This window comes from Corvus hawaiiensis, chromosome 26 (assembly GCF_020740725.1).
Source record: "Corvus hawaiiensis isolate bCorHaw1 chromosome 26, bCorHaw1.pri.cur, whole genome shotgun sequence".
Lineage (NCBI taxonomy): Eukaryota > Metazoa > Chordata > Aves > Passeriformes > Corvidae > Corvus > Corvus hawaiiensis.
Window position 1 is genome coordinate 24,859,922 of NC_063238.1, and position 25,539 is coordinate 24,885,460.

The window sequence follows — 25,539 nt, forward strand, 5'->3', positions numbered from 1 at the left end:
TAATTAATTTTTTTCTATCATCCTCAAATTATAGTGTTAATTTTCAAAGCTTACACTTATTACCATTGGAACCTCAGTATTAGAACCTTTTCATTTATATTGCTACTATCTGTTGTTTTTCCTTGTATTGCAAATAATGAAAAAAAAAAAAAGACTAAAAGTATTTTTGTTTGTATTTTTTTCCAAAACTAGTTACTCCAAGGTTGTACAGACATATTTTATTGTATTGAGCTAAGATACTGTAATTTTAATAGACTTAAAACCGTAGCCTTTCTACCTTTGGAAATGGTAACAGTCAGTTGATGTGTGCTTGCTGAAAACTTTGCATGCAGTGTTTACAAGCTAACGGATTTTACATTTAAATATGTCTGAACAGGTAATGTGGGTATGTAACTTGTGCCGAAAACAACAAGAAATCCTCACAAAATCAGGAGCCTGGTTCTATAACAGCGGATCACATGCACCCCAGCAGCCGGACCAAGAAGGTGTTAGAGCTCTGCGGAACGAGGAAGCACCTCAGGAGAAAAAAGCAAAACTGCAGGAGCATCCGCAGTACCAAGGACCACCAGGTGACATATCCACACAAGCTCTGGACAAAAACAGACCACAAGGGCTCACAAGACAAGACTCAATTAAGAATGGTTCAACAGTTAAGCATCAAGTAACTAGTGACACATCAGACAGGTAAGAAAGTATTTAATGTTTATCCTGATAAGATCTGATGAATTTATGCTACAAATTTGATTTTATCTTTTAAAATTTTGTCTTATTTTTATTCTGTAGCCTATAAAATAGGCTACAGAATAAAACAGGGCATTTTGAAGCAGCACTGAGAAGTCTTTTGTTGGTTTCCGATGGTCATAGCCATCTTCATTCCTTCTCACGGAAAAAATGTGGGACATGACAGTTGCAGTGTGACAGAGTTTGTCCATGTGCTTGCAACTTTGTCAAATCACAGTCATTGTGCTGTGCAGAATGTTACCATATTTCTTTTGTGGTCACTAACGTTATAGCAAAGTTTTAGTAATCCAAAATAGGACTCAAAAAGGCAGATTAATGGAAGACAGTGTCTGTTCAGACTACTGAATTAAAATATCTGGTTGTACTTGCAGTATATAGTATTGAGGATGGTGAAATTTTTGTGTAATGACCTGAGCCTTTTCGTGGTTTCTCAGTTTCTTGCTGTTAGTAACTGTCATTAGTATAAATATTTTTTCCTTTACTGGTTTACGTTGATGCTACTTGCGTTGTTTGAAATTGTAACTCTATCGGTGCTAAATGTAGTAAGAGCTGGCTTAGTAGGAGACTGGAGCAGGAACTTTCCTCCCTTTTTCCTGATATGATTATACTAAAAGGCACTAGAAAACTCTCAACCTCTGTGGCTAAGTTTTACTGGAACACAAAAATAAAAATGGTTTCATTGAATGAATTAAATTTTTTCCTAAGCAACACCAGTATAGAACTTTAAATATGGTGGGAAGGGAAAGATGAGAGTGAGGTTGCTCAGGTGTTTCCATGGAAATGATATCCTCATGCGTGTGTGAGAGACCTCCAGCTGCCTTGGAATTTGGCAGCCAGAACAGTATAAGCTGGCAGCTTTTCTCTGCTGCCCAGATATGACCTCATTACAGCATTTATTCTGAGAGCTTGAAGCAAGTTAGACGTATATAGTATCTTTTACATTTAGTATAACAAAAATAGTTTTCCTTTTTCCTCACCTCTTGAATTCCACCATATTTTATTTCCTATTTTTGGTCTTACATGAGAACAAATTGAATGTAATTAATCTAGCCTTTTTTTTTTTTAACTTATTCTGCCTATTGCTTTTTGCTCTGATTTTGGCTGTTGGGTTCAGTACTTAGTTGTCCTGAGTGCTCCTCAGTTATATGTGTAGTCTCTGAAAAAACACAGCTGGCCCCCTAACTTGACACTAGGGAGCAGGAGACAAAGGTTGATTCTCTTGTGGTTCATTTTTGCCCCTTAATTTTGCCAGGAAATTAATATCATAGATCATGTGATAACAAAAAATCCCAAACCCTTGTTAGCCGCAGCATTTAACTCTGAATGTGTTTTTACATTATATGCATGCAGAAATATGGAGGGAGAGAGTGATATATAAATAAATATATAATCGAGATACAAAATATGCATTTACTCTAAGTGGAGTTAAATGATAAACGTGGACAGTATAAAGTAATATTTTCTAACGGGAAGAATGTAGGCTTTGTGCCTGAAAACAGAACTATTTTTCTGGTTGTGATCACTTCTACTTAATATATTATTTAAGTTCAGATAGTTTTTTCACTCACTGGCCTCTTCATGTTTTATTTTTGATAATAATTCTGATGTTCCCTAATGAACATATACAAGTATGCTCAGAATATGATATATATTATGTGCTACTGAAGGATAGAGGGTCTTCTGAATAATTATATTCCCTGATGTTCCTCACATAGACTTTTTTTTCTGGACCTAATGAAAAAGATTCCTCCATGATGCCCAACCAAAGTCTTACTGGTAAAATGGGCTTTTAGAGGAGAATATCAACAGTGCTGAGAAAGACGAGCCCAGAATTCAATGGTGGGGAGAAATCTGTATGTGCTGTGGTGCCATTGCTATTCTCATCAATAATACCAGGAAGGCTTACAATTTGTGTTGTTTTTGGCTGGGGTACAGTTAATTTTCTTCACAGAGGCTGGTATGGAGCTATGATTTGGATTTGGGCTGAACACAGGGTGGATAATATAGAGATGTTTGTGCTATTGCTGAGCAGGGCTTACACAGAGGCAAGGCCTTTTCTGCTTCTCGTACTGCCACACTGGTGAGGAAGCTGGGGGTGCATGGGAGGTTGGGAGGAGATTCAACACCTGTCCTGAGCTGGGACAGGTGACCCAAACTGACCAAAGGGATATTCCAGACCATATGATGTCATGCTCAGTAAATAAAGTGGGGTGAAGGAGGAAGAGGGGTACATTTGGAGTGATGGAGTTTGTCTTCCCAAGTAACTGTTACACACCTGATGGGGCTCTGCTCTCCTGGAGATGGCTGAACACCTCCCTGCCCATGGAGGCAGTGAATTATTTCCTTGTTTTGCTTTGCTTGTGTGAGTGGCTTTTACTTGACCTCTTAAACTGTCTTTGTGTCAACTCTTGTGTTTTCTATCTTTTACCCTTCTGATTCTCTCTCCCGTCTCACTGGGAGGGAGTAAACAAGCAGCTGTGTGGTACTTGTTTGCCAGCTGGGCTTTAAATCCAGCACAATTTTATTACATTCAACACCTTTAAGGGTAGAAGATAATATATTCTCTTTACACTGAAGCCATGCATAGAATATATATATATCCTAATTTGATATAATTTTAATATTAAAATCTATAAATCTATGTATGCTATGCTTATTATTATTGAACAAATTAAGTAAGATAATTTTATCTCTTTGAAACTTGCTGTTGTGGTCAAGAAATTCTATACAACTTTTTCTAAGGGCTTCTGTCTTCTTTTTGAATGCTTCATGTTATGGGGTTTTGGCTGTTTTTTAACATTAACTGAAAGAGCCAACCAATAGAGAAAAATGTTGTATGGGAGATCATCATGACAAGTTTTTTTTTCTATTCTTAAACTAGGTATATGCAGAAATTGAGCAACTAACTAGTATGTTAGACCATTTGTCTACATGAAGGAATTCTTTGAGAAAAACACGGCCATTCAGAATGTCCAAAATAATAACGTAATAGACAAAAAAGTCTCCAATATTTAGAAGTGGTTGATGCTTGCCTTGCACAATCACGATAATGGAAGTAAGTAGAAAGTGAGAACTATGGTTTCTGTCTTATTTTTCATCCCAAGGACATTAGTTTTGACATAAAAAATAATTTAAAATGTTAAAAACAATAACTACTTTTGGAAAAAAAAAGGTATTGCTAAGACTTTATGCACTTGGGTTCTGATTTGAATAGAAAGGTAAAATACATTCTTTTTGTCACAGTTTTTTTAACCTTTGCAGCTTCCATGGGTGTTGCAGCAATCGTTGCTTAGTAGTTCTTTAAATCAAGTATCATATGTCTTATCTTGGTCATCTGGAGACAAGTTGGTCACAGAGTAAAGGGCAACATTCACTCCTTTAATCTCAGGATCATCAATGTCCTTTCTGTCTCATTACTTACTATGTTGTTTCTGGATGTGCCTTTTTGTTTTTCCATTCTTGAGCAGTATTCACCATATTTGCTTCCTGTTTTCTTTATGTATATTATTCTTCATTTAAATTTTATTGTTTCAACCATTAGACTAGTATTCTGTTTCCTTGGTGTAAGCAACAATCTCATTTGCAATTGGTAGATCCCAGCCTGTTTAGACAGATAGATAGGTACCTGATTATAGATCTTCTCTGACTGATCTGTAATTTGTTGCCTGAAGAAGCCTGGGATGATTTTGGATTGCACGTTCTCCAAGGACATTTTTCTAATATTGGATCCATTACAGAAAAAAGGTAAAATGAAAAAAAATGTTCAGAAGCAAGTTGTACTTACCAAGAGTAGAACAGTTTCTCATGACATTTTTTTCTAGTTCATATAATAGATTTATAGCATGACTTAGACTGAAACCTTAAAATCATCTAGATCCACCCCACCTGCCGTGGGCAAGGATACCTTCCACTAGACCAGGTTGCTCAAAACCCCATCCAGCCTGGCCTTGAGCGTGGAGCATGCACAGCATGGAGCATGCACAGCTTTCCTGGACAACCTGTTCCAGTGCCTTACCACCCTCACAATAAAGATTTTCTTCCTTATATCTAGCCTAAGTATATCCTCTTTCAGTTTAAATTCTTTACCACAGGACTTACAATCTGGCCTATGGTGCTTTGACGGCTTTTTATATAGTAGACGTGTGGGTAAGGCAGGGGCAGCAGGCACACGTGTATGATTCAGTAAATGGCCGTGGTGTATTTGACATTGTTTGAGGTGAGACTAATGTAATTTGTACCACATGGAGGTTTTGTGCTAAGCACATGTAGCGGCTTCAGTTCGTGAACCGGGTGGAAACACCAATTTAGTGTAGTGGTTTAGTTCAAAATGTCCATTACTTACTTATTTCCCTTCTGTGAGATAAGAATTAGGACAAAGCAAAGCAGGCACAAAACTTAATACAGTTGCAGTACAAAGAAAGAGTTTTATTACTAATAGAATTAGAAGTAAAGAGAAATAACAAGAAATTAAAGCAAACCCCCTCCCCTCTCCCCCCCTTCCAGCACTTTCCTTGTTTTACCCAACTCGCACAAAGGATAACAGAACATGAGGTATTAGTCAGTGCTGCAGTTCTTGAAAAGTCTCTTTCTTATGCTTAAGGAAAAAAAAAGGGTTTTTTTTCAGCTGCACGTGGTTCCCAAACCGCCACCAACAGCAGACCTGCCCAGAAAGAAACAATCTGCTGTGGTGAAAAAAAACATCTCTCCCATGAAAAATCTCACAGTTCCTTCACACTGCCAAACACGGCCCATCACATGGTGTTATTAACCTTTTTAAGGATGAGTTATTTTGTCCTGAACACAAAGGCTTTCTTCGCCACAAGTCTCTAAAAGGCCCTCACTGCTACTATCTATCCTGGCATAGGCACTCTTCAGAAATCTTCACGGGCCACACATGAATTCTCCATCCCCCCATGTACTTCAGATGGATTAAAGAGACAAGGAGTTTGTGATATTACAGGTTCTTACCACAGCATGCAAGAAGTTTGTTTAAGCTACGCTTGAGAATCGCGGCACCGCCCTCTTTTCTCCCATCGCCATGCTCAGTTCCGTCTCACGTGACTCACTTTCTCTCTGGCTCTGAATCCGTCATATTGAAGAGTGTTCTTGTTCAGGCTTTACGGTGGAGAAAGCCTCGCTCCCTTTGTGCTGCTGGCTGCATGGTGTCTTGTTCAGTTCAGCACGAAGTGTGCTGGCTGCAGACAGGAGGCTACGCCGGCTCCTGTTGGCTCTGCCGGCTCTGTGTGTGGAGGGGAGAGGGACCCGCCGGTCCTAGGAAGCCGCGCCGGAGGGGTTTAGCTGTGTGGCAGTCCATGGCTGGTTTAGCTGTGTGGCAGTCCATGGCTGGTTTAGCTGTGGCAGTCCATGGCTGGGTTTAGCTGTGTGGCAGTCCATGGCTGGTTTAGCTGTGAGCAGTCCATGGCTGGGTTTAGCTGTGTGGCAGTCCATGGCTGGGTTTAGCTGTGTGGCAGTCCATGGCTGGGTTTAGCTGTGCGGCAGTCCATGGCTGGGATTAGCTGTGTGGCAGTCCATGGCTGGGTTTAGCTGTGCGGCAGTCCATGGCTGGTTTGAGCTGTGCGGCAGTCCATGGCTGGTTTAGCTGTGTGGCAGTCCATGGCTGGTTTGAGCTGTGTGGCAGTCCATGGCTGGTTTAGCTGTGGCAGTCCATGGCTGGGTTTAGCTGTGTGGCAGTCCATGGCTGGTTTAGCTGTGAGCAGTCCATGGCTGGTTTGAGCTGTGTGGCAGTCCATGGCTGGTTTAGCTGTGTGGCAGTCCATGGCTGGTTTAGCTGTGGCAGTCCATGGCTGGTTTAGCTGTGGCAGTCCATGGCTGGTTTAGCTGTGTGGCAGTCCATGGCTGGGTTTAGCTGTGTGGCAGTCCATGGCTGGTTTGAGCTGTGCGGCAGTCCATGGCTGGCTTTAGCTGTGAGCAGTCCATGGCTGGGTTTAGCTGCATGGCAGTCCATGGCTGGTTTAGCTGTGAGCAGTCCATGGCTGCTTTGAGCTCTGTGGCAGTCCTTGGCTGGTTTGAGCTGTGTGGCAGTCCATGGCTGGGTTTAGCTCTGTGGCAGTCCATGGCTGGTTTGAGCTGTGCGGCAGTCCATGGCTGGTTTAGCTGTGTGGCAGTCCATGGCTGGGTTTAGCTGTGTGGCAGTCCATGGCTGGTTTGAGCTGTGCGGCAGTCCATGGCTGGGTTTAGCTGTGAGCAGTCCATGGCTGGGTTTAGCTGTGTGGCAGTCCATGGCTGGTTTGAGCTGTGTGGCAGTCCATGGCTGGTTTAGCTGTGTGGCAGTCCATGGCTGGGTTTAGCTGTGTGGCAGTCCATGGCTGGTTTGAGCTGTGTGGCAGTCCTTGGCTGGTTTAGCTGTGTGGCAGTCCATGGCTGGTTTGAGCTGTGTGGCAGTCCATGGCTGGGTTTAGCTGCATGGCAGTCCATGGCTGGGTTTAGCTGTGTGGCAGTCCATGGCTGGTTTAGCTGTGGCAGTCCATGGCTGGTTTGAGCTGTGTGGCAGTCCATGGCTGGTTTAGCCGTGTGGCAGTGCATGGCTGGGTTTAGCTGTGTGGCAGTCCATGGCTGGTTTGAGCTGTGTGGCAGTCCATGGCTGGTTTAGCTGTGGCAGTCCATGGCTGGTTTAGCTGTGAGCAGTCCATGGCTGGGTTTAGCTGTGTGGCAGTCCATGGCTGGGTTTAGCTGTGTGGCAGTCCATGGCTGGGTTTAGCTGTGAGCAGTCCATGGCTGGGTTTAGCTCTGTGGCAGTCCATGGCTGGTTTAGCTGTGGCAGTCCATGGCTGGTTTGAGCTGTGTGGCAGTCCATGGCTGGTTTGAGCTGTGTGTCAGTCCATGGCTGGGTTTAGCTGTGCGGCAGTCCATGGCTGGGTTTAGCTGTGTGGCAGTCCATGGCTGGTTTGAGCTGTGTGGCAGTCCTTGGCTGGTTTAGCCGTGTGGCAGTCCGTGGCTGGGTTTAGCTGTGTGGCAGTCCATGGCTGGTTTGAGCTGTGTGGCAGTCCATGGCTGGTTTAGCTGTGAGCAGTCCATGGCTGGGTTTAGCTGTGTGGCAGTCCATGGCTGGTTTAGCTGTGTGGCAGTCCATGGCTGGGTTTAGCTGTGTGGCAGTCCATGGCTGGGTTTAGCTCTGTGGCAGTCCATGGCTGGTTTAGCTGTGAGCAGTCCATGGCTGGTTTGAGCTGTGTGGCAGTCCATGGCTGGGTTTAGCTGTGTGGCAGTCCATGGCTGGGTTTAGCTCTGTGGCAGTCCATGGCTGGTTTAGCTGTGAGCAGTCCATGGCTGCTTTGAGCTGCGTGGCAGTCCATGGCTGGGTTTAGCTGTGTGGCAGTCCATGGCTGCTTTGAGCTGCGTGGCAGTCCATGGCTGGTTTGAGCTGCGTGGCAGTCCATGGCTGGGTTTAGCTGTGTGGCAGTCCATGGCTGGTTTGAGCTGTGTGGCAGTCCTTGGCTGGTTTAGCTGTGGCAGTCCATGGCTGGTTTGAGCTGCCCGCGGCTCTGGGACAGTTCCCCCCCAGTGGCCCATGGTCCGTGCCCCAGCTTTGGGAAAAGGGGAGGGGGGGAGGGGCCCTGGCCCAGCCCGGTGGGGCCCGCAGGCTCTGAGGCCTCCTCTACCGTCTGGCAGGAGAGCTGGAACGAAAGGCAATTCCCGCCTTTCCGTGCGGTTTAAATACGTAAATTGGGAGAAGCGTCATTAGTCTAAAAGACTGTCGATCAACTCAGGTTCAACCCACTACAGCACAGTTGAACTGATGGTTTGTAGTGGTTTCCACAGACTCAAGCTTGTGTGCGGGTTGTATGAATGCTGATACAGTGTAACACTAGACTCCCTGAAAACTGCAAAATGATGTGAATCAAAGAAATGCGAAATATTATTTTAAGTAATCCATAGACTCAGAAGGTCTATTCTGAGGTCTGCTGAGCACAGATGGTAGATTTGTGGCTGCAGTTCTTTGATCTACAGATTCAAGTTAATTCTGGATTAGGTAAAGGGGTCTGATTTTATTTTCATCAAGATCTTTCAAGTAGTCTGTTGTTCCCAAGACCTACACTACTCATCATACAGTATGTGTTTTCTTTCTAGCAGGGAAATAATTTCAACAGACATAGTATTTTTTTTCAGTCATTTTGCAGCAGGCAATCAGCTTGTGAAATGGTTGGTTTCTTCATTCCAAAGCCCACATTTATAATGTATAATATTATTTGATATGATATTAAAATGTGTACAACATCCTAATATGAAAATTTGGGAAACGGGAACCTTAATGCTGATATGAAGCTTTTTTATTTGTCATTCTCTTTGCCTTAGAATTGTTAGACCTTTACACAGTGTTGCCATACTTGGCTTGTAAAAGAATTATTTTTCTTAGTCTTAGTAGGATCCATTGTAAAGCCATTTCAGTAATTTTCCACATATGAACTCAGTGTTTTAAACTGTAAATATTTTGTGACATTCCAGAGGTGTTGCTTCTTTATTCTGTACATATACATAGCTCTCTAAAAGTAGTAAACGACTCATGCATCTTCCCAAAGAAAGGTTACAATGACACAGGTATTAATATATATCTGAAATGGTGTTATGGAGTTCAGGTAGATGTGAATTTTTCAGGGTTTAAAAAAATTACTATTATTTTTCCTAATCTGTATTTTATGAAACCAAAAAGTTCTTCAAAATTTGAAAATTAAAACTTTAATTTTACGATATATATTTGTCATGCATTGTATTAGTGGAAGAAAAACTTCCTCAAGGATATTTTTCATGAGATTCAATGAAAAAACCAGAAAGTGAAAATATTGTGAGAAAGTTCATTTTAATATGTCCTTAGTCAATTTATTCCTGCTACATCTATCAGAGGGTTAGCCTTGTCACAAAAAGAGAATTGGTTCTTGGTACAGGAAAAGATCATGATCTGTAAGCTCATGATCTGAAGCAAGACTAATAAATAAAGCTGCCTGAACCCTTTTCAGATTAACTGTAAGGATATGAGATTAAATCATAAAAACCAGAATGAAAACAACAAATTGAGAGAGTGAGCAGCTGCAGAGTTGCACAACAGCGGTATTTATTTTCCAGGCCAGCAGACACAGTAAAGATATATCCTACTTCTCTCTTCCTTGTCTTCTCCTTACAAAGTTACATATGTATTTGGGGGTTTATTTTCTATCAACCCTCTTACCTCAGAAGAAAAAGAGGATTTTTAGGGTGTTTTCTGCGCACTATATAGTGGTCTTGGAGAATGCATTTTATTCTCAGTGAGAAATGCAAACAAGAGTGTTGAGGCTACTTGGGTCTGAAAATGCAGGATTTGTGCATGTATTCTTTATGAAATGTATACATGTGCTTTCCACATATAAAGGCTTTATTCTATTGTGTTACCAATGGCAGTAGCATGAAAGTGGTTTCCTGTGTTCCTATCCTTCCATTCTTCGGAGGAATGCCAGTGTGAGTTGGCAGCGTAGGATCTGTCTTTTGGGACTGCAGTTGGGGATGTCAGGGTGTGAAAAGAGAGGAAAAAAGAGACCAAAACAAGGGAGAAAAGGAGTAGAGAGGAAAAAGCAGGCATAAGTGAGACGAGAAATGTGAAAGAGCAGCATGAATTAAAAAATGAAAATGTCTGTCCATCTGTTTCATGTTCATATCTTTTTAAAATGATTCTTCTTTAATTGCTGGATCATGAACAACTGACACTGAGAACAGCACTGATGGTAGTTTATTGCCATTTAAAATATGACAGTGTAACATTAAAGTCAGTAAATTATACTTCTTTTGGAAAGGCTGAAAACTGCCCATTTCTTGAGATTATCACTATTTTTCTGCTGCAACACTTATGACACATCACTGTAGTGCAACCTCTGATTTTGATTTTTTCTGAGTACCTGAGTTGATAGATTTCTAGGCCAGATGTGTTAAAACCTCTTTTCTTGGACCTGTGGAGACTAAGCATATTTGAAAGCAAAGTATTTTACCTGATTTTCAAGTAAAAGAGGTATTTTAACTCTTTTACCAATTTTTTTTACCTGCTGACATATTTATAGACAGTGAGAAATATTAAAATAATTGTGTCGAGACAGTATTTAAAATAAGTGTGTTGGTATTCAAGAGTCAGACTGATAAAGCTGTGTGCAGATTTGTTCATACTCAGAAAACAGGGTCTCTAAACCTTTTGGAATTCTTTATGTAAATTATGAAAAATGGTATGATTTCTTTAAAGATTGTTGACCACCACAATAGCAAAACCCCCACAACTGTTGAAAAGCATAATTATATTGTTTCACTTAATGAATAAATCTAATACTCCATGCAAGAATTTTGCAGGTTGAGTTTTAAACTGAATCAGTATTCATTTCCATGCATGACTGCAAAGACCTCTCAGTGACTTGTGCTGGAGCAGATGCAAAGGGCTTTAGATGTACCCTACAGTATTTTTAACATATTAGCTAAAGATTGAAGTTTTACAGGATTGGAACTGCATCTGAATAAGGTTTTATATTCATCTTCCTACTCCCATTCCAGCATTTTTTCCCACTTTAATAGTCTTTAAAGCTTTAAAGTAAAACCAATAACTTAAAACTAGTCTCCGTAGTTTTGCTTTTGTTTCTTAGCCTTCATTTCACTGTATGTTTTCTGTGATTCTTGAGATAACAGTTTAGAACAAATAAATTAGTTTTTTATTCACAGAACTGCTCTTTTGATTATTTAATTCCTCTACACATAGGATTAAGGACATGGATCAGCATTTAATGGCTGTTCCAGTTTTCAGGTAGAAACTGAAGTTAGGTTTATCTGCTGTCTCAATCTCAAATGACATTAAAAAATAATTTAATAAAAACTCTGGACAGAGGAAGCAATATAAATTTATGGGAAGAGAGCCAGAGGAATTGCAGTATTTAATTATTGAGAATAAGTACCTTGGGTCCAAGAAAGTCAAAAATCCTTTAAGACTGAAATTTTAATGGAATAATTAGACACTTATGACAAGGATTAAGCTACACCTGCTTACAAAGATGAGTAAGGGTTTTGATATCATTTGTAATGCAAGGTCTCTGTAAGGAGTTCCTGAATGATATTTACGTTGTCTACTAACAGTCCAGACTACCTACAGTGGGTACACCTTTTTTCTACCTGTCATTGTTAGGTTGCAATGGACTGTAGCATATGCGTTCTGTTCTCATTTCTGGAAAAGAGGTGGAGCTTTTACTCTCCATTACCTTTGCAGAACTGTCTGTTTTCTGAGAAATGGAACTCCTTGTACAGTTCTTTGTCTCCTAATACTGGTTTTGTGGATCTCTAGCTCATGTGAACAGTGTCAACTCTGACGCAACGTTCAGGATGTGCAGCGACACTGTGACTTCAATGTGGTTTTTCTGAGCTGTGCATTGCTTCCCTTCCTCCCCTTTTTTTTTCTCTTAACTGATTATTTTTTACTAAAAGATACCTTTTATTATTATTTTAAGATGAGTCTTTATCTAGCTCTGGAACCTGTATTGAGTAGCATTGGGCCTCTGACCAATGTTAGCTACAATTTTGGATCCTTTTTTTTTGAGGAAGATAATCTGTTTGGAAAAGAGAGAAAGAGAAGAGGAAAATTCTGTAACTGTAGCAGAACTAACCTACCTTAATAAACAGTCTAAAACTGCCATGTTCCTTTTCAAACACTAGAGTGTTTTAATTGAGAACATAACAAAAATATTTAATTCCAGCTTTAAGTGACAATGTTAACTCAGCTGCAATCATTCTCTGCAGTGAGCTAATCTCATGTTGATTTTAGAGAATTTCATTCTCACAGTTTGCAGTAGAGAGCCTTCTCAAAAATAATTCCATTACAACGTGATGTTTTTATTTTGCTTACTGTTACTGATTACTTTATTTTTTTTCTCAATTGACATTTGTTGCATGTTACTTATTAAAAGCTATCATTTATTATTTGACTTTAACTCAGTCCTGAGCTCAGGGAAGTCTGGATATTCAGTGCTGATATTTGGTATCTTTGAAGGGGAGTTTGACCTTCCATTGCAGTGTTACATTTCTGTATAGCACAGCTATGTCTTCACCTGTGCTAAGACTGTTAATAACCTAAATCTATAAGCACAGATATCATCTGTATCAGAATATTTAACATTTTTATAAGTACTGACTGCAGCTAACATTTATGACACTAAATGTAGTTTTGCTTTTAACTAAACTGATCCTGTAAAAAAGCAATATCAGAAAAAATTGAGGGTAGCAGCATTTATAAATTATTTTTTAAAATTAATGAGGCCAATACCTTTCTGGGTTGAGCATATCGTCTTCAAGTACAGTTTTGTTGACCTTGCATAAACTCGAATGTTAGTGCTCACTGTGTGCTCATAATCCTTAGTTGTACTGTCCTCTGTTCTTTGGAGGCTAAGTTCTCTTAAGAAATATAAAGAAAAGATTTTTTAAAATTTCGTATTTAAAAGAAAATGATGTGTAAAGGTGAATAAGATACATCTGTGGAGTGCAGCTGAGGGAAATTTCTAACATTTGTTAAAGAACTCTGCTAAGACAAGTTTATTGTTTCTAGCAGCCAAGTGATTCTGGGATCTGCAGTAAGCAATTCAATGAATGGCTTTTTGTTTTCATACTTTTTACCATAGCTATATAGACCAAAATAAAAAAATGAGTCTGCATAGTTGCTACTGGTGCAAATTCTTTGGCTTTTCTTTTGTGTCTCTAGAAGTCACAAATGATAAAGAAATCACTTCTGTAGTGCAATTTAGTTGTCACTTATCTTTTACATGGTAAAATTAAAAATTTTAGTAACTGTCAATCTATTTTATTAAGTCAGATTTGAGGAAAAAATGTAACAAAAATGAATTTAATAGGACCAAGGTGACGATATTTTTGTAATTCGATGATTTTCTTTTCTACCTCGTCTTTATCATGTTTATTCTGTTTCTTTTTCTGCCCCTTCCTCAAGACAAATCCTTTCATCCCTTTGCCTACTCTGGAATGTCCTTATAGAATTATTTAGTTAGTTGTTTTATTGCCTCATTTCTTTTGTGTATCACCATCTTTTTCTCACTGGTGTGAGAAACAAAACCAAGTGCTAGACATTGAAGGTGCTTTCAAAGATATACCCATGATCTTTGTTCACCTAAACCCAGACATTCTTTTCTTCTCTAAGCCACTTCTTTTACTTTCCCCTTGATGTAGTTTACTTCTTTTCCTCACTTTACAACCAACAATTTCTCAACCATTCCTAAGCGTCCTTTCAGTTTTGTGGTGAACTGATTGGACACTTCTCTCCCAAGCTTTGAGAGATCTTAATTTGTGCCTTTCAGAAAAAAACAGAGCTCTCTACATTCTCTATGAACCAGAATGAAGACAGCCACAGACATTTTAAGGGAATAGTTTCAGCAAATTAGTGCAGTACAATGTCATTTCAAGTTAAGTAGCAAATGTAGGTGACCTGAAGTCAGTGACTCTTAAAGTGAAGTTTTAAAATCCAAGGTAATATCTGTATATGATATGCAGTGGGCTGTGTATACATGGAACTTGTTCTGACTTCCTGCACTATGCAACACTGTGCCTTGTAATTATGCCCTGGTGTTTTTAGAAAATGACATCAGCAAGTACCGGGTTCTGCAGCACTGAGCTTTCTGAAAATGCTATTAGGGACCTCAGTCACTGTATCATCTTCATAGAATATCAAGAGGTTAACTTGCTCCAAACACAGTTTTCCAAATTTCTGGTCCAGTGTTTTGTCAGCTGGTATTATATGCTTGAATTGGTCCCTAGATGTAATTTATCTGCCTAAGCAAGTTTCTATTATGCAGCTTGTAATAGGATGAACCATGAACTTTCCTGCAGAAACCCCATTCTCTTTGTAAAAAGAAAATGGCAAGGACAAGAGTTTTTATGGTAATGTTGGGATAGAAAGAAATGCATTTTAGCTGCAAGAGGTTACATTTGTAATGACTTTGTGAAAATTCTGGACTTAAAATGAGTTCTTGATGATCACTTAAAAAATTTTAAAAATACCTAGCAAAGCAGAGGAGATTAAAGCAAAAACCATCTGATTTACTTTATAATGCCAAATAAATTGGGAAGCTTCAGAAAGACATTGTATTCTAAAGTTCCAAATCAGTGCACAAACTCATTTTTTTTTTTCCAAGAGGTAGATTAATTTTAATTGAATCTTTTTGACTCTGGCATGAGGTGCTGGGCTGACAAAAAAATGACCTGCTTCAGTTGTATCTTTACGCTGCAGTTAGAACTGTGAAAAATGTTTAAGCTGGAAGAGGAATCACAATTAGTTCGACAATTTCAACCCTTGAATATAAGAAATTTGACAACTCAAAGGTTAGTTCAGCAATTCCACCTCCTCACTAGGATGAGATAATTGCATTTTATTCCTAAAATGGACATGTAGTGATTAATCTTCCTGTACCATTTATTAACAGGATCTACAACAAAAAGTTATTCTTCAAAGAAACCAAATTTAACTTGGATATTCATTTCTTATAAAACAATGTAAATTTGGGGTGCTTCTCATGTCTCAAGTACATACAATGAAGACTGAAGAATTGACTTTCATTTACAAAATGTATATCAATATTTGAAGCAAGATATTTACTCTTCTGAATAAAGTAAAATTGAAGTAAAGAATAATTTAATTTCTACTCAGCAGATTTTTTTTAATGCAGACATTCTTTCCAAAATTAGAATATCAAATATAAAGACCCTGAGAACCAGAATAAGAAGGAAAAGAGGAAGATACATCACTAAAGTAAAGGAAAAGATAGGAATATTTTGTGGATGGGACTCAAACTCTGGAGCTTTGGATATTAAGTGCAGTACTAATAGTGTCTCAGCTTCTCAAAAAAATTGTTTTGGATAGTGATAAACTGCATTGCAGTAATGACTGATGCACTAACATAGATCTGGATAATTTTTACCTACTTTACTTCTTTGCTCCTCCTTCAAGTAACCAAGAGCATTTACAAGAATGTTTGTGTCCTTTTGGTAGATATTCTCAAAAGCTGCCAGTTGTTTTCGGCATTAAGCCTGGTGAAGCTAACCAAACCAGGAGATTTCACTCAAGGCAGGGATTTTAAATTTCACTCTCTAAGGGGCATACAGATTTTTCTTTCAGAAGCACTTTTTTGGTCTCTGAAAATGAGATTAATTTAGAAATTTATTCTGTGGTATGTCACCAAGTATCATGAAGCCTTACAGTTACAACAATCAATTATGAAATTAACCCTAACTCCCTTCCCAAATGGCCAATGCTGCCTTTATGCCACTAAAATAGAACTCCTGTATTAAATGGAAATCTTTCCAAAGTAAAATATTTACACAGCCTTAATGCTTATAAAACCCAGGCTCCATGACACTGTCAAAGGAAATAAATTCCAGAAGTGTGTGATCAGCAGGAAAATATTTTTCTGGTATTCCAATAAGCTGAATATAGGAGCAACCCAGGAGACCATAAATCTCATAATGACAGGAAAGGAAGATAAATTAGTCTCTTTGAACTCATGAACCCAAGATATGGAAGGCTCAAATTTTTTATCAGTATACTGAACAGCAAAAATTAATAAACAATCTAGTGCATAGATGTGTTGTCATAGCTTCTGTTAAACTAAATGAAAAGACTGATATTAATCTTACTGTCATTTGTACAATGATCTATCTTTTAGTTTGCACATATATTAGTCTTTGTTTCCATCACAGATCACCTGGACACATTGACACTCAACACAAGTTTGTACCTTTAAGAACCAAATCAGTCATCTGAAAGTAGAGATACAGCAATAAATCTCAAGATATTTTCCAAGTGAATAAAAGTAATTTCTAAAATTAATTAAACTCCCAAATTCATTGTGAATGAGAGCCAATTTCTGCAATGTATAACCACCATGGATTTCAGGATCAATGTAACTGTTACTTTCTTTACATAACAAGGAACTTTATGATCAGCCTGCTCACCAGAAAAGAGCTTGTGCAAAGGATGTCATAACTGTGGTAACTGTGTCTTTCATGAAGAAAACATTGTCTCTTTATCTGAGCATGTATATTGGAATAATTTCTGCGCTGGGAGCATTTATGTAGTTGGTAATCATTGTTGGATTGTCATAGGATTTATTTTTTGCTGACTGCTTAAATTTCTGTAACTTGGAGAATAAGGGATATAAGTACAAACTGCCTGTGAGCACTGAAGAAATCAACTTGCACCTTGAATACCTCATCTTGAAATGGAGAGGAAAGACAGGTATCTGGAAACTGCTAGTGAGTGTATCTTCAGGTTCTGTTATTAGTATTTTATGTTATTAATCATGCATAATACTTTGTTAGTAGTATTTTAAATCACATTTTGTGTTTTTGAAAGGTGAAAAATGATCCCCTTTTATGAAAGTGAGGAACTAAAATCTCTTTTGTAGCAGATGAAGTTTTCAGTGCACTGTTGCAAAAATCAATCACATCTCTGTTCTAGGCCAGTAGTTCTTGTCTAGTGAGACACATCTCATTGGTGAACCATCCTGAACTGCAAATGAGGCATAAAGCAGGATTCATGTACTATAATGAGGTGCAAGGAAATATCAATTAATTTTAAGTCAGCTGAAGGTAAAATTAGTTGAAATATATTATTCTAAACCACACGTTCTGCAAGGTGCAGCATCTACTGAATATTGGGCCTTCTGTATCCATGTACTTCTCTACTTCTTCAATCAGTGTATAAAAAACTTGATGTTCCTGTTGGGTAAAGGAACTATTCTTTTAGCCAGGGGAATGAAGTCTCACTTTGACCTTTTCTGACTGATTCTTCAACCTTAGTAGTACTCCTTTAATACTTCTAGAAATTTTATATATTGTACACTACATGTATGGACATGGACAAATGTATGTATTTATACTAAAAGGTTAGGATGCCTAGCCATTTCAGTGAACTATCAGAGCTCTGAGGAAAGCAGAGAACTGATTATGGGATCATCATTTGACCCAGAGTTTCCAGAAAATTATTTTCTGGAGATGGATTTCTCCTGTAGGAAGCTGACCAGCCCTGCAGAAATGAAAAAAAAAAAAAAAAATTAGTAGCATGTAGGAATTATTTTAGTACAAAATAGAATCATGCTCTTGCAGGTTGAAGAATTGATTTGTACATTTATTAGACAAATGGGTTGGTTTCTCTTGTTTGCCAAATGCAATTTCTGCCTCAGTAGCTCTTTATATAAATTATGTCTTAGGTCAGGATAATGGTTTAAAAACCCCATATCCCTGGATTCGAAGGCTTCTTTTTTATATGTGACGTCTGCCATTAATAGGAGTTTTGCTAGAAACCATGAAGATCCCTAAAATACCTGTGTTATATGTGGAGAAAACGCATGAGTTGGAAAAAGAAAGAGAATGCACACACCTGGATTTTTTTCAGGTATGGTGTCAGAACACAGCTAAGACAGGAATTGGAAAGTGTTCTCAGATCTAGCAATAGAAATGCAACCACAGATTTATATTCCTACCTCATAAATAAAGTAATTAGACAAGCATAAGAACACTTCTTTAAACCTATTTTTGGGTGCTCATGTAATTTTGGGTCACATGATTTTTTTCCCCCTACATGTTCCCCTTTCTTTCTATTAACTATACAGAAAGAAAAAGGTGGCTAGCTTTCTAAACTGCACTCCTTAACCATCTACATTTAGGTGGGATGAATCTGATTGTCTTTGTTATTAAGGTCAAACAATCTAAATACAACCTCTGAATCTGCCTAAAATCAGTAACATCTTCATTTTTAAGCATAGACTTCCCTTAGCAAGGAATACTTAGAAATGCCCAGAACTGTGGGCAGTGAGGTAGAACAAGGCACTGGAGTTTTATTGCAGATCAGGCAAGCTGTATATATTGTGTAATATTCAGAAGGAAAAAGATAAGGGAAATTAAAATGATACATATGATGTAATTATTTTCAACTATTCTATGCCTTGTCATATTTAAATAAAATTTCCCATATTGCCTTTCAGCTAATGTATTAAAGAGAATTCCTCAGAGAGGTTTGAGAAGCCATAATCTGTATTGAGCTAAGGAAATTAACCATTAAGTCAAAGTTATTAATCTTAAAGATATCTTAGAAATAATTATACTGGGAGGTATACCCAGGTGTGAGGCATACTTACTGATTCATTTTAAGAATTAGTACTGTTGTGGTATAGTCTATCGTAATAAATAGCAGAAGGTTTTCAAATTATCATTTTCCTACTTCCCTTGTCTAATTTGTTTGTTTTTTTCCTCTGTCTTACTCATACTCAAATGTGCAATTTGTGTGTGGTCAGTGCCAGTTTTCGTATTTGTCCATACCAGGCTTAACAGTAGGATTTCCCAAGTGAACATATGGCACATTTCCTAGTATCTGGGTATGGAAAGAAGTTAGACCTACCTTTGTATTATCTGAGTTTTAAAAAATGTAGAATAACTTTATCAGTAGAAGTATTTATTTTAAGTCATCTGGCATTTAACTTTCACAAGTCTTTATTTTTTCCTTTGATAGATTTAGAATTTCATTAAACAGAAAGTGATTAAAAAAATATAAAATCTCAGCTTCCAAGTATTTTATTTGTAGAATATAGTCTTTCCTAACTAGTAAGTATGCAGGCAAAATATCATGTTTAACTTGCTTGCCACTTTTTAGAATGTTTTAAAGCCATTCTGATCAGTGGATCATGATAATTTCTTTCCTTTACTTAGACCCTGATGAGATACAGGCAAATGAGTTACATTGTATCCTCACAGAACTCAGCACAACTAATTACGGAAAGTTGGCACTTTCCTACTTAGGAAGTCCGAAGCTAATCTGGAATTTCCCATCAAGACTTGGCTTTTTGGGCAGATGTACTTTGTACTCCCTGACTTCCTTGAGAATCTATACATGTCAGGGTTAGTTTTGTCTTTTATTAGAAAGTAAACAGTTGCTTACCTTTCTTTCCCTGTGTATTGAAGACATAAGAACTGAGAATTTTCAGAGATGGGAATATCCAGATACCTGTAAAGGTGCTAAAGGTAAACTGACAACTTATTTTATCCTCAATGTAAGCAGATTAATCAGAGCATCCTCTTAACCTTTTTGAGTATTGTTGCCCTTGCTGGGTGAGTTTGTGACTGAGGAACAGTGCACAGACTGCTTCCACTGGCACTAGAGCAGTTCCAGTATTTGGAAACGTGCTAGAGGCATAGTGTTGAACTGCGCTTTTGGGCCTTAATCCAAAGACTGTTGGCATGCAGTGTTATCCCTGATTTCACTGGAATTAGGCTACTTAAACAGTTGATGCTACAAGAAGTGTAGCTCAACAGACTTTGGAACAGCAAAGTTCTAGTATCCTATGCAGCAAGTATGAGAGGGGTTTGGGGTCCACACCTCTTGTGGGGACCAGTGACATTACTCTTACCTGCAGCCTTAATCACATCACTTAAGCTTCATATTCTAAAATATTTAATAGAGAATACGCTTACAAGGTTTGTGATAATTAACTGTTTTTTGAAGCTTATTCTGAGGATAAATTACTATTATTTTGTTGTTTGGTATTACTGCTGGTGGAACAGGAGATGAACTTTTATGAGTCCTTTGTGCATGGGATGTCAGTGACAGCAAGTCTGAGGGAAAATGAAGAAGAGGGAGTTAAATACACCTGGGAAGGCAGTTCCATGATCTCCAGAATCAGTACAGCCTATAATGGTATCTCATGTTTTTCTATCCTATTTCTTCTGTGATGTGGTGGAGGACCTCAGTAACTTAAGCATCTTTTCCTATCACTTTTGATAATTTTGTCAACGTTCAGATGGCAGTGTTGTCGCTATTTGCTGACCATACTCTTGACTGTCTTTCTGCTGTGAAAGTCAATGAGTGATGGCTCTCAGTTCTACCCACTCTTCCTCTATGTACACTGACTGGGGTCTTTCTCCTCCTGTGATGATACAAATTTTCACAGAGATTGTTGGAATTTAACTATATAAACACTTATGCCCTATGAAATTAACCTGTCTCCTCAAGCATATTAGTTATAATGATAGATGGTAATATGGAGGGAAAAAGGGATGAATGGACTGTCCAGGCTTCTAAGTCTCATATATTGGCTTAAACAGTGTAACTTATACTAAAGGGAGAGTATAGATTACTTTTAAATGGCTATATGGGAGAAATATGAAGAAGGACACTGAAAAGAATTAAATGAATATAGATGGAATGCCTCAAAAATTAAAGAAACAAAGAAATGTGAAGATACTGGGAATAAAACACAAGAAAGAAAAACCCAGTATTTTATGGTGTAAGATGAAGATGCATTTACTTTCTTTTATATAACTATACTCTGGTTGTGGATATTTTCTGTAACAAGGGTTGGTCTCTTAGCTGGAATTTCAGTATCTTCCATTGTAGATCTGTGACCTGACTACCAAGGATTAAAATCAGTATCACTTTTCCATTCTTGATTAATGTTTAACTCAGTGAATTAAATAGTTCTTTCAATATTTAATTATTTTACGTGAGAGAGAACAGTGTCAACAGCAAAGACAAATTCCCTTAGGAATAACTAGAGGGGTGTTGATAAAAGCTTTGTGGATATATTTTAGGAAGCCAGTAGAGAAACCTGGGACTCAGTTTTCCATGCTTCCTAATGTTTTTCTAACTGCCCAGCTACCTGTAATAAGAAGAATGGTGCATTTTGAATGACTGCTCAGGTGCCAGCACAACGAGAGGATTCATTTTTACAATTCTTGGACAGAGACCGATGCTTCCCTGTAGCCTGGATTTAGGTACTTTTATCCTTTTGAGTTTGAGGCTTTCTCAGTATCCCTTTCTTTATTATTTCCTATAGTAAGTATTCAGAATACTGACTTCTCTGGTTCCTGTTGTATGTGTTCAAATTTACAGTTGTAGATTTTGTATTAGTTGCTGAACTTCTCTTGTGAAACTGAACCTTTGAACATTGATGTGATGAAATACAAATGAGTATGTGCTTTATCCCAAAAGAAAGTCTGCTTGCAGTAGTGAAAGTGAAATGTCCATCCTTGAATGGAATTTCCAATATTCCTTAAAATCATGTCCCACCTTGGAGCATCAGTTTGCTGACCCAAAAGGAGTAGTCTGATCAACAGTAATAATACAACACTATATAATGTCCAAGGCCACTATTGTTAACTTATCTGTTTGAAAAGAATTTGTTCAGAAGTTTTTTCTTTTCATAATGAATGTCAGTCAAAAATTTCTAATAATGAGTATTTAATGAAATGCTTTGATAAGGGCGTATTGGAGAGCAGTGGTGGTGTAATACAGGTATTTATGTGCTATTAATTACAAAACTTTTTGTAGTATCTAGATGGAAAAAACAGTAGACATTAGACTTTCTGTACATTTAAAAAATCCCACTTTTATCCCCAAACTCCTAGTGACTCAGCTCTACCATTTTCGTCTGCTTTTCCATCCTTACTTACATACTATCCAGTAGATTAGAATGGAATTGAATCCAAAATTGTTCTTGATAGTGTGTTTTATCACAGAAAAATCTTTGCCTTATAAGCTGTAATGTATAGCTCTAATAGGGTTGTATGACTTCACCTTGATTAAAATACAATGTCCTGTGAAATCTTTTTTATATGCCTATAATAAGAAGCGATGCATGTAAGTAATGTTTGAGATAACAAACATTTGTACATATTGTCAACTTTTTTGTATAACAGATTCATGTTTCTGAAATCTAGAATCAATTCAAGGAAGTTTAATCTTATGTTTGAAATAGAAACATTTTATATAAATGCCCATATTTGGGAGCTTTCTAGAATAATTTTTCTTCTTAAAAACTTGTAGCTGCTGGGTGCTTATTAAGATTCGGTTTGGCTACAGAGAGAGGTATGTGTATGGACCTCAATGTAGCTTGGCTTAATGGATCCAATGATGCTTTCTCAGGCTTGTCTTTTCATTTTGAAATAGGCTGCCAACCATGTCAGGTAGTTGTTCAGACTATCTGGTACTCATTTTGCTCTTTCTCTGCAATATCTTTGAAGTACTTGGTCTTCATTTCTATGAAATCCTCTATGAAATTGGTTTGTAAATGAAATTTATTATTATTAAACCATACATAGCAAGAGCATGTACATATATATTTTTTCAAGTATAAATACACCAAATACCATAATAAAGATCACTGTCAAAGTGAAGCCCTCAAAGGATAGGAAATGCTAGAAACACAAGTGCTTGAGCAGAGCTTGGCTTACCTGGTGCTTATTAAGTACACAATTAGGGGTGTTCTAAAAAAAAGAAGCCTGTGCATATAGGACCTCTTTTTCTTCTAATACAGGTATTGGAGAGCGTAGAGTGAGAGCCTTGAAGGACAGAAAAGGAGATCTCAAGTTAAATATCAAATAGGTAGAAAACTAATCACTATCTTTTCCCACATTCTTATGTGAAGCTTTTAATTTGGGAATGCTGAGAGTATAATTTCCTGAATCTTAGAAATTACACTAAATCACTGCCCTTCACAACAGGAATTTTTTAGTACAAGAAACAGTGATGCATTTGAAGATCCATAACAGCATTGACCTAAGGTAACTAGTACCTGTACTATTTTGTTCTCAAACAGTATCAATGTACAGAAGATAAATTTTATGTGTGGTTCTACTGACTTTTGATTGTCAGTTGCATTCTGATTCTCAAAGGATGGGTGCTTCAGTGGGCAGAGCCTACTCTGCTCATGCTCATGCTCATTTATTCCATTCCCTTCAGCTTTTTCTTGTTAGGTCTCCTTACTTCATTGATTCTTCTCAGATGAATGATGAAATTTTGGAATTTACCTAAAAAGAGATGTTAGTAGGAAGTCCACATTATAGGGTCAATACAATACTGTAGGCAACCTAATAAATACAGGAAGCAGTTTATTGGCAAAAGGGTCTCTTGGAGTTCGTTAGAAGGGTCAGGAAATAAAGGCAATTCTGTTTTATTCTGTACTATTCATTTTCATTCTTTGAAATAAAAAATAGCATTTTAAATCAACAGTAAATTCAATTTTGATGAAAATTCCAGATGTCTGAAAAAATATGTATTTGCACAAACCCCATTTCATTATGGCTGAATATTCTTCTAGCAGCATCTATGAAGTATTTGCCTTTAAAAGTATTCTTTTACTTTTATTTTTGCCCTATGAAACATTTTACATGCATGAGTATCTGCAGAGTACTCTTTATTCCTTACCCGAAATTAAATCAAAAAATTAAAAGTTTCAAATATGTGTGTTTTGTGAGTAGTTTTAGAACAAGCTTAAAAAAATATAGGAAAAAGAAAAAAAAAGAATGTATACCATAATTTCCATTTTAAATATCTGAGAATGAAGACATAGAAAGATGAATGTCAAATGTTCAGAACTTGGTTGCAACTACAGGAGTATTTTGATTGTGATGACCACTCATAAGGCACACAACAAAATGGTAATATACTTGAAATATATGATAAAATACTGGTCTTGTACCTACTCCATGGACAACATTGTCTGTGAACTGTTACGTGGTGCATGTTATACTGATTGGAATTACTTGAATCTTTTGTGACAAGATGATTTTGTTTCTTGGAGCAGATAAGAAAATTTGGGATTTTTTTGATGGAATGAATGTAAAGGCAAATTTTCTTACATTCTAAACACAAATTCTCTGTAATACAGGTGAGCTGGTTTACAAGTATTACTTTTTCATTTTATTACAGCAAGATAACCACGAATATCCATCAGTTCCTACTTCAGGATCTCAAAATTTACCAGCTTTGACAGACATAGAGCCTGTTTTAACACAAATGCACAGTATGCTATGGACAGAAAAATCGGTATTAAAAACTATTTTGGGTAGTATTTTTAGGGTTTCACATGAGTTTTGCAAACAGCTTTATTAGCAGATATTTTAAATTAACATGAGCGGTAGTGGGGAGTCTTCTATATTTTTTGGGGGGGCGGGCAGGAGATGAATTTGTTCCTATTTCTTTTTTCTTTTAAAATCTGTGTTGTAGCTGCCATCCTTCTGGCCAAAGAAGCCTGGATGGCTTCTTCCTTCTGAGCACATCAACACACTTGAATTAGCTGGAAAGATGTTTATTCCCACATCATCTAAGATTCAAATTGTTTTCAGTGGAAGAGCTTTAGTAATGGACCTCATTTTATGTTGGTTTATTTGGAGATTTTGTAATTAGTGCTAAGATGTTAAAAGCTGTGGATAGAAAATCAGATATCGTAAAGAAAAGACTTTTAATTGTTATTTTTCAATTTGACAGTGATAAAATATTTTCTTTACCATTATGTAATATCATCCTCTGGCACAAGCATTGAAAGAAAAGCGGAAAAAAAGGCTTTTAGTCAGGGATACTTATTTTCTGTACATTTCATGGTATTCACAATGCACATTATGTTGCAAAATCTCACTCTGTTCTGTTAGACGACAGATTCTGCTTCTTGCTCTTTGATATCCCATACTTATGTGTACCAGTACACAGGCTCCTAAAATAGTGGGTTTTCCTGGAAGTAGACAGGTTTGGAGCACCCTAAGAAGTGACTGATTTTTCTCGGCTCTATCATGGCTGATTCAGTGCAATAAACTTTTAAAAGATACTGAAGATGTCTCGTTTTAAAATGTAGTGCTTATGTGTAATGCAGCCACTCCTTTTAGCAATTGTTCAAGTTTGCATGGTACATCATTGCCTTGATGCTGTATTTACAGTCCCTGACAGAGTGGCTATGTATAGAATGTATACTGTTTGCTTCAGTATACATGAATCGATACTACATTTAAATGTTTGCACTGAAAAACCTG

The 25,539-nt window shown here is 37.6% G+C and overlaps 1 protein-coding gene across 36 annotated transcripts in view; it reads left to right on the forward strand.

Annotated features, from left to right (window-relative positions):
• Window positions 1-25,539, forward strand: part of RIMS2 (regulating synaptic membrane exocytosis 2) — a 456,084-nt gene that overhangs the window by 114,031 nt on the left and 316,514 nt on the right. For all 36 annotated transcript variants that reach the window (XM_048329132.1, XM_048329133.1, XM_048329166.1 and 33 more), the window contains one exon: window positions 377-684. In XM_048329132.1, coding sequence (XP_048185089.1) covers window positions 377-684 — 308 coding nt within the window. The remainder of the gene's footprint in view (window positions 1-376; window positions 685-25,539) is intronic.